Source organism: Apteryx rowi, unplaced genomic scaffold, assembly GCF_003343035.1.
Source record: "Apteryx rowi isolate R43461 unplaced genomic scaffold, aptRow1 scaffold_351, whole genome shotgun sequence".
Lineage (NCBI taxonomy): Eukaryota > Metazoa > Chordata > Aves > Apterygiformes > Apterygidae > Apteryx > Apteryx rowi.
In genome coordinates this window covers 518,373-528,546 of record NW_020449986.1, presented here as the reverse complement: position 1 = coordinate 528,546, position 10,174 = coordinate 518,373, and the positions used below count along the sequence as shown (strand labels likewise).

General features: G+C 39.4%; 1 protein-coding gene across 1 annotated transcript; it reads right to left on the bottom strand.

Annotated features, from left to right (window-relative positions):
* Positions 1 to 7,389: 7,389 nt before the first annotated feature.
* Positions 7,390 to 9,931, bottom strand: TAAR5 (trace amine associated receptor 5). Its single transcript, XM_026072809.1, has 3 exons — positions 9,912 to 9,931; positions 8,631 to 8,643; positions 7,390 to 8,511 (listed from the first exon to the last, which is right to left on the bottom strand). The coding sequence occupies exons 1-3, from the start codon at positions 9,929 to 9,931 to the stop codon at positions 7,390 to 7,392; spliced, it is 1,155 nt and encodes a 384-aa protein (XP_025928594.1).
* Positions 9,932 to 10,174: the final 243 nt, after the last annotated feature.

Below are 10,174 nucleotides of genomic sequence, written 5' to 3'. Positions count from 1 at the left end.
GGCGCGGGGGGAGGCGCCTCGGCGCCGGCCCGATCCCGCAGGCCGCGGCGCCGCCGAAAGGCCGCGGACCAGGACATGAAAAGGTGTTTTGGGGCCCTGCTGGAGCACTGGGGGGGTGATCCCGCCCTGCCTGCCTGCCCTGACGGTCGAGGTTTCTGGTTTTTTCCTCAGAAAAAATATTCCACGTATTGTACGAAGCAGCTTTTGATCAGTGAGGTGCTGAGGAAGAGCTGTTTGGTAGCCAAGCCTCCCGGTGCTCGTAACGTTATTCGTGCTGTCTGTGTGGTGTCAGGTTTGGAAACGGTGGTGGTTCTTTGGTGGTGTGTGTGCAAGGCCATGTGCACTCAGAAGAAAGAAATGGGAATATTTATGCACTTTACCAGCTTCTCAACAAACTAGAATCATGCACGAGTGAAACAGTTGCGGATGTGAGAATGTAATTTAAGGAAAAAATGCTGTTGCAGCAGAAGTTAAAAAGAAAAAAGTGTATATGGATGCATGCGGTAACTCTGGAACAATGAAGAATGCAGTGTCATTACATTAACTAACATAGCACCCTTCCGTGGAGCAAACTAACGTAGCACCCTTCTGTGAAGCATGACATTCAGTTCTGATCACTTCATCTCTAAATGGAAGTGGGTACTTCCAGAGGTTGAAGGTGGGTGGAAAATGATAAATATATTTAGAGGCCTATGATCAATATTTAGCTGAGAGAGAAGGCAAGAAATGTTTAGAATAAYGAAAAATAAAGGGTACATTCATATGTCTGTTAGCAGTCAGTTCAGTGTGTCAGTAGTAACCGACCGTGTATAATTGCAAATGCAGCAGAAGACATAGTACTAGGAAGCAGTAGGAAGCAAAGCCGGGAACTGGGGGATCCGTTTTCCTCCTGACCCAGTTACCTGAGAAAATGGGACAGATGAGTCTTTAGATGATCCTGGGAATGCTTCTGGATCCTGCTTGGTTTTTCAAAGGGAAAATTATAGGGTCAGATGTTCTCCAGAGCCCTACAGGCTGGCCTGCTTGGTCTGCAGGATGCTCTCATGTACRTTAAATACAGCAGAACAAACACTGCACGGTATGTGATTGCCTTGGAAAGTAATCTCAGTAAAATCCAGCTTTGCCTCAAGAAGAGCTACAGAAACTGGAAAGTGTACTACTCCTTTGCCAAGGTTTGAGCTGCCTCTTAGGCACAGGAGTTTATTTCTGTTACAACATAAATCTCAGTCATTGCTAAGATTTAGAAATAATCAGAACAATGAAAGCCTTAATAACATCATAATCTAATAACACTAATAAAGAAGTCCAATAAAATACAAATACAGTTTGATGAAGTTTAAAAGTCTGAAGTATCTTCTCCTTTCAGAAAGGGTACCCTTTACATAGGTGATTTTTAATGTTTCTCAAAGTATGCTCAAATGAGAGACAACATAGTCTCCAAGATTAGTATGTCTACATATATTTCTTTCATTGACTGATGCTGGGACATAACCTTTTTTGGTTTGTATAAATTAAAGTTATTAAGCATTCTGATATGTCTGTCCTTTCATTTGCTGCAGGAATGGTGTGCATCTCCTCATTCTAGTTTTCATATGCCGTTTTGATAAGCAACTACCCTAGTGCTGCTATATTCCTAGGGCTTTTTTTCACATATTGTTGAAATACCAAGGTACTCCAAGATGATCCCACTAGGTGGTGCACTAATGACACTATAATTCACTTCCCTTCTGAATTAAGGCTCTGCCTTGATTTTTATCTTCACATTTTTGTCATATTGATTGATTGATTTCTCTCTATTGATTAAGCTCAGTCACTCTTAATTTATAAAGCCTCAACTGAGATCACTGTCAATTTTCCTCCAGAAAACAATACATCTCTTGCTATCTGATTTCGAATATGTACTTCTGATTAAAAAAATGAGAAGTGACACTTTGTCAGTGAGAATACTTTATCCGCAGATCATCATTTGGATACCTCTTTTTTATAGCTTGGATGCAATGTACAGTCACCATAAACATTGGTAAATGTTCATTCTTATGCTATTGAAAAGAGGTATCCAAATGCTTTCCTAGAGACACTTGATGTTTTATGGACAAAATGCTGCTGCTGACATGTTGTTAGTAACTCACATAGCATCCATCTTTAATTGTTCAATAACTCAGAATTTTTGTGATACTGTTCTTTAATGTAGCCAGTTGCTACAAAGATTATAGCTTGGGAGGAAAGTGGGATCATAAAACAAATTCATCATTAAAATGTTGTCCATACTATGAAAATATTTAAATAGACTCTGTAATATAATCATATAAAATAACTATGAAGATACAGTTAAGAAACCAGCCAGAAAGTCCTATTCATTGGTCAGATATTGCTAAGAGTACAGTATATCTTTCAAAGATATTTGTTATCTCCTATAGAAAAAAACATTTACTAGGAAAATGCATCTTTGTCTTACCCTTTTAGACAAAACGGGAGTATTCATTCAATTTCTGCATGGTTTCCTTTACTAGCAAATATGGATGTTTTCAGTGGGTGAGCAAACATTCACCTCCTTAAGGACTACCTTTCCTGCTGCTTTTAGAGCATGATTAAATTTCAGGTCATTAAGTGAAATGGGGAAAAAGCTCTGGGGAGAGAAGAAAAAATGTTGAGACCGTGGTATGCATAGATATGGAGTATCATGGAGGATGCTTCGGATATTTTGTGACTCTGAAGATCAGAGTCTATGCCATTTTATATTCCTGCTACTGTGTGTAAAACTGAACTAAAAGAGCTGTCACCTCAAAAGCAATGTCATTTTCCGTTTACTTTCAGACTCTTGAGGGTTCATATACCATATGGTRTCTGATATTTGAAAGATTTGAAAGTAAACTGGAAACAACACAGTGTGATTTTGAAATGACACACCTTCCTCCCAGACCAGTGTCTGAATCCGTGGGCTCTTCCTGCTCCCTTCTGCCTCCCACCTCCTGCTCCTGCCCTGGACCTTAACCACCCGGCACGCAGGGCCCAGCACAATGGTGGCCCTGGGCAGGCAGCTGTGGAGCAGGGTGTGCCACTGGCACCAGAGCTGCTTCTGGCAGAGGAGCTGGGTAGTCGTGCCTGCATGACGCACAAATAAATGGTAGGGAGGAGGCCCAACCCTGTCCTCATAATGAGTATCCTCTTTCCAAGGTGTGAGTGGTGCATAAGTGGCGCATAATTTACCTTATGCGCAAATTTCATTCTCTGCTATCACATGTCATTTATGCGCCTCTAACTTTAGATTAGAAGAGCAATGTTGCTAGTATTTGCTACAAATGGCAAGCAGTCTAGCTGGATTTCCCAGGTGGTTGTTATTAATGCACTCCATTAGGGTGAAGAATTCCTGTTATTGTTGTTGTCTCTGTTTGCTAATTTAATTAAACTATCATCTCAAGAACCTGAAACAAGATTATGTTCATTTTACACCAGATGCTGTACAAAATTATGACGTAAGATGGTTTTCAGCCTGAACAAGGTTATGGACTAATTATATTGCCAAATTGTTTATACAGACTATTGGTTTAAATAACTCTACTGAATATTTGTATGCTATTTAGGCTGGTACTTATTCTCCAGCAGAGGTGATTAATGTGATAATATATGTTTTAAATGAGTGGAGAAAAATTCTGTTCCCAACATTGATAATGTTTCCTAAAAAAGGACGAAAATGAAGTTCATCAGCAACTTATTTTCAAAACTTTCTTTGCCTTTCTGTTTAGTTCTGCAAGACCATATTATGTTTTCATCCACAGCAGTGAAACAAGCTGATATTGATAGTACATTATTTCAAAGCCTAGCCTTTAATTAAGAAGTACCTGCAAATACATAATCTTTCAAACTTCAGCCAAACCAAGGTTTAAAATGATAAGGTGTTATACAGAGCATAAAATTAAGTGGCAATATTTTGTTTAGATAAAGAAATACAAATATACAGAAGGAAAGCTATTAAAAGGAATAGCTTCTAGGCCATAGATTCTATTCCTTTTAATATTCTCTGATAGAATCTTATAGATTTTCATTTTGAAAAATGAGGTCATTGTTGAACAACAAAGCTTCATCATTTTAAAACACGTCATCACCTTTTTCTGATTCACAGTGACCTTCATTTCTTTTTGGAATCACAGAGAAAAAAAATCAAAGGGATCATGACAGAGTCTGACTTTGTAAACCAAGCAGACATCCAAGGCAAAGGGGGGAGTAATAAAGGCAAGGAAAGCATCAGTTGCGACTGCTGAGAAATAGAGCGATCAGAAAAACAGGAAAGCAATCATGGCCAGCGTTGCAGCAGCTTTTCCCTCTCAATTGCCTGCTCTGTCACTGTACGTATCAGTTGACTGGTTCTGCTTCTCCCTCTCTCCATTATTCCATCCTGCCATTTAGATGAAAAGGAGATCTTGAAGATCTGCTAGCAACAATCACCTGACGTTATGTCATGGCGTAGTCCTTATACATGACAAAGACAGTGGTAACCAATTCAGTGAGACCTATCTATTTCTATAGGGCGAGAGAAAATCATAAAGACATTGATTATGCAGTGAGACTCAGAAAAGCCCAGCCAGTTACATACACTTATGGCATATACCCTTTGTGATCTCTTGAGGACTGGTAGAAAATACTAAAAAAAGAACCTGAAACTCAGTGGAAGTTCCCCTTCTCTATTACTTTGGCCACGGTCACTTCAGGAGCAGAAGGTATCAATGAAAACTGCTTGTTAAGATATCCCTAGGACATGATTCAGTTTGAAACTGGCAGATTTCCACAGATAGCTAAGTGTCTAAACTGCCGTTATATGCCTTGTTTAAGCTGTGCACAGATGAGTGTCTGGTGCCATTTTAGAGACCCAGATGTGTCCCACCAGGCCCTCAGCAAGTCTCCCACTGGGGCTGAACACTAGCCCCATGTAGACAGCTCATGTTCCCTAAGGCATCTTAAATGGCGCTAGGCAACTGATTCATATCCTAGATATCCACTGACTACAGTCAGAGTTTAAACAACTACTCTGGCGATTGCTATAATCAGTGCTTAGACATTTACCATAACTACAGACACTGACCTGTATACATTAAAGTTAAGACTCTTAATCTTGAAACTCAACCCACAATCTAGGTCTTTAAAGATATTGTACTGCAGAATTCACATACGTTCCTCTGGTAATTTGGCATCTAAATCTCTGTACGAATCCTGTTCTGCATTTCTCTGTTTAGCTTAGTCACTGAGTTTGGTACTGTTACTATAGAAAGTCTGCAGGTGTATGCAGTAGGGATCAGGTTTTTACCTTCTGCTACAGGCTGAAGCAGACAGAGGAACAGTAGAAGAGTCTTTGGTTTCTGTCCTAAGAAACAATGAAGATCAGTATTGCAAACTGAGGGAATAACAGGCACTCAGAGAATGAAATGAGATTGAATATCACTCTTAACTACAGGCATTAGGTTTCATAAATGTCTCCATTTAAAAACACTGAATCACATTTTGTAGTCAGTCTGTATTCAGGACATCCCTGAAAAAACACGTAAGCCCTGTTTCTCCTCTCCTTCCTCCAAAAATGTGCTTTAAGCTTTAACTATCGTAAAAAAAAAGATATTTTTTCTGACTGAGTTTTAAGATTATGGACAAAACCCAAAGGATTTGAGATAATCGTTGTCAGAACAGATTATGACATCCCAAAGCTCTAGCTCATTTGTACTAGTAGGGGCAAACTGTTCTTGCTTTGCAAAAAGCTTACCAATATGATGAAAATGGGAGGAAAGTGTTTTACTCTTTGGTTTATTTTATTACGTACATTACAACACGCAGCTGCTACACTAGTCATTTTATTGCACTAATTTCCTACACAATATCTGCTGTACAAATCCTTTATTTTGTTCTTATACATATAAGGCATGATTCAGTTGCTGACTGTATTGAATGCAAAACTGACCACTAATTTCAGTAAGCTCTGGAAAACTGGGCCTATACTGATCGCTTACTATTAGTTGCATGATATAATTTTTGTAGCTGCTTGCTCTTTTTGTGTTTGTGACTCAGAAAATGCAGCTCTGCTATAAGATGGAATGACTTGTTATTAGTAGGCAGTTGCTCTAAAGACTTGAACAACATTCAAACCTAATAATAGTTTTACATACCAATAACAGAAAAATAAAATAAAATTATTGTTATTATTATTATTAAACTGCTTGTTAATTTTTTATAGAAGAGAGTTTGTTCTGCTTACTACTATTTAAAGTTTTTCTGAAAAAAATATGCATAACAGTCTAGTGAGACAGAAAAAACTCCATTGTGTATAGCACAAAATTTTATCATATAGCTTGCTGCTGCACAGAGTTCTCAACTTATCAGATATCTCCAATATTAAAAGGCCCCAGGAAAACTCATAAACATAGCTGGAGAGAATGAAGAATCTATACTGACATTTTATGCTCAGCCCAAGTATGTAAGCATATTCTAGGTCTGTATGCAGACCTGTTGATTTTTTTGGAAACAAATGAAAAAAAAAAAAACCCATGTGATATCTTAGGATTATTAGAGAAAAGAAATAAAGAAAAAGAACTAAACATGCAATATCATAACACCATGCTAATATCCAGAGTTTGAATACCTGGTGCAGTTCATGTCCTCCCTCTTCCCCATTCTTCTGCACCCTATGTATAGTAGAGGTAGAAAAGGTGCAGAGAAGGGCAACAATGATGTTCAAAGGTAAGGAGAAGTCTTCTTACAAGGAATGATTCAGCAGGCAAAGATTCTATAGGTTTGAATAGGTACAACTGAGGAATTTAGGATTATACCTTCCAGAGGTAGCCTTTGGTTCAGGGGCCAATCGCTGCATGCTAGGACAATAATGTAAAAAATATCAGCATAACCTTGCTCTGTCATCTGCTATTGGCCACTGGCTTAGTAGATCTCTGATCTCACCTGCAGTGGCACCTGTATGCTTTTTTGTACTTAAAAAACAGACACACACCCTATGTAACTTGCTAAATCAGGACCTCCTTCTTCATTTAAAAATAAGTTAATTGTCTGTGAAAAAAGTATGGTCATAAACAGGTTGCTATTAATTCAGGATATCTCAGGAACAGTATGGGCAGGCTCTTTTTTGGAATTGATTACAGTGTTTTAAACACTTGTCAGCATTATTACAACAAACATAAGACTTCAATAAAATGTGTGTGCTGGGACAAGTGTTCTGGAAGGTAGCTCACAGGAGGGTATGCCTAGTTAAACCTGGGATCTACCCAAGCCAACTGTTTTGGGAAAAACACAGAGTAAGAAGAAAAACACTGACTAATGGATGGTAAATAATATTCATGAGAAATGCTTTGCTGTGTACACAGCCTACATTATTTTCTGCAGTGCATATGAAGGCTATGGTCATTCCTGGTACAAGTCTACTGTAGATGTTCTAGAACTAAAGATCCCATGAGTTAGGACTAGTTTCACAGCCTTCCTGAACCAACGGTAGGAAAATACATAGATCAAGGGATTGCAGGCAGAGTTAAAGTAAGCAAACCAGATTAGGATGTCAAAGAGAACTGGGGGAGTAATGAAATCTAGAAGACTGTCTACCATGGTATCAATAGTAAAGGGCAACCAGCACAGCAGGTAGATTCCTACAGCTACCCCGAGTGTCTTTGCTGCTTTCCTTTCGCTCTTGGATGCTCCTATGTGTAGCTGAGACCCAACACTCTTATTCATGCTGTTTATGAGTCTGGCTTGTTTGTTAGCCACAATAAATATTTTTATGTACAAAACTATCATTATGAGGCAAGGGAAGAAGAAAACTGGGAAGTTCAACCAACCCCAGAGCTTGTTGAACAGCAGCTGACAGCTACCAACACAGGGCATGTCTCGTAAGAAATGGCCCAGTCCTTCTGTGATCTCTTTAGCATACAGGAAGACAGAGGTATAAATCATCGGGACTGCCCAGCCCACCCCAATGTAAATGCAGGCTACTCTTACGGTGAACTTAGTGGGGTAGAGCAAAGGGTCACAGATAGCATAATGCCGGTCAATGGAAATGAAACACAGATGAAATATGGAGGTCAAGCAAAAGACCGTGTCCAGAAAGGTGTGCAGCTTGCAGAAGTCATCTCCAAAATACCAACAGCTCTCTACAGATCGGACAGTGCTGAAGGGCAGCACGATCAGCCCTAGGAGGAGGTCAGCCAGGGCCAGGGAGAGGAGCAAGAAGTTAGTGGGGGTGTGCAGGGCTTTGAAATGGGAAACTACAATGACAACGAGCAGATTCCCCAGTACTGTGAGCAGCATGCCCAAGGCACAGGCCAGATAAATGGCCAGCTGGATCCCAAAAGGGTGCAAGGTCCGAAAGCAGGAGCCATTTGCCTCATAGCACAATGCAGGGATCATCCCTTCTTCTGGGCCAGGCCCCAGGACTGAGCTCGTGTCAGCCTTCCCAGGTCCCCAGGAACCTTTCCAGGATTTCCACAAACCTGGAAAAGGATTCAGCTTCCAACAGAGGTGCCAGATGACTACCTGAAAAAAGGTAATAAAAAGGCAGGTTAGAGGGAGAGATGCATCTTTTAATCAAACACTTTTTATTAAAGCTGTTGGACAGTTTCCATTTTTCAAGGAAAAAACCCCCACTATTTTACCTGTGTTATAGTTCTATCAAAGTAAAGCAGTTTCAGACCAGATTAACGCATTCAATTTTTGTGGCACCATTTTTTATATTTTTGACTTGGGTTTCTTCAGCCAGTTGTGAGAGCAGTGCTTAGAAAAATGCAGCAAATCCAGAGGTGCATGAACAAGCAGTAAATAAAGGCAAGTTCTGCTTTAGAAGAAAAACATGGTGCCGACTGGCAGTCACTGCAAGCCAAAGCTCCCTAAGGGATTTTAAAGCTGACTCTAGTACAATAGTACACTGATTCTTGTGAATTTCCCTGGAAGTGAAATTCCCATTTAGTAATGATTCTTTTTTATTAAGCAGAAGGTCTGAAGTGATTACTATAAAATAAGTAATTTCTTATTGCAAAGGAAAACTCCCCAGGGTAAGTTGCTCATTTTGTAATGTTTTAACTATGGAAATACACATGGATTTTGATTGTGTTGATGGCATATAAATATACAGGAAAGCAGACAGAAATATTACTATATGTCCTAAACATCGCCACCACTTTTTACTTAAGACATTGCTATTTAAGTTTTAAACATAACTGTAAGAAATGTAAGATATTAAAGGATTATAATGGATTATTCCAGTAGTCTGTTTAATAAATCGGGTAACTGAATGGTATGATTTTTAACAGTAAGACAGCTACAGTTAAATACATGACGTTTTCTTGTAYGTATTCTATTTTTCTTGAAATGATTGGAATAATAGCTGGAAATTATTCCCACTTTCTCACCTTTCCCAGCAACAACAAACAATGCTAAATCTCTCTTAATTATATTTTCGYAAGCTTTCAAATCAGGAATACTTACAGTGAAATACTTCTTGTTGTATAATGGGACCTGTACTGAAATGTATTGAAACTCTCTTCTAAGCACATCTATTACCTATGTGGAAAGCCAGAGATCAGTCAACACCTTATATAACCCAGATGTACAAAGAGTCCCTATAGATGGCTAATATACCTTAGAGGCATAAACACTGTTGTTTATTTGGCAAAAATGCCATTTTCAAAGAAGAAGCTTAAACACACATGCTCAGCTGCTGTCAAAGCTCTAARGACTTTTCTTCAGTTAGTCTGTGAATTTTCTGTCTAAGGATATTCCTAAAACATAAACAACTAATACCAGCTCGTCCTGGTGTGTTGCTGACCCTCACCACATAGAGGCCTCCCTTGCCAGTCTGCTGCTGAGTGTCAGTCTCCCCAAAACTGTGTCTTTCCTTCTAAAATGAGTCGCATCAGTTACCCCCAGATTTTCCTTACTTCCCTGTAGCAGTCCCCATTTCGATCCTGCAGTAAATTAGCAGAGGGGGCAGGTACAGTAATCCTATCGCCCCAACAATTTTGTGATGTTTCTTTGACGCAGGACTTCTTCCAGCAGTTGAAATGTCTGTTTTTAATATGATCTTGGACATTAGCACTCAAGCAAGACCAATATCACTCAGGAAAGCCCCAGACTTCTCATCCTAGACAGGACATGGAGTTTTAAAAYGAGCTTCTCACTTCTCAGAGGAAGTTTTCCAGAC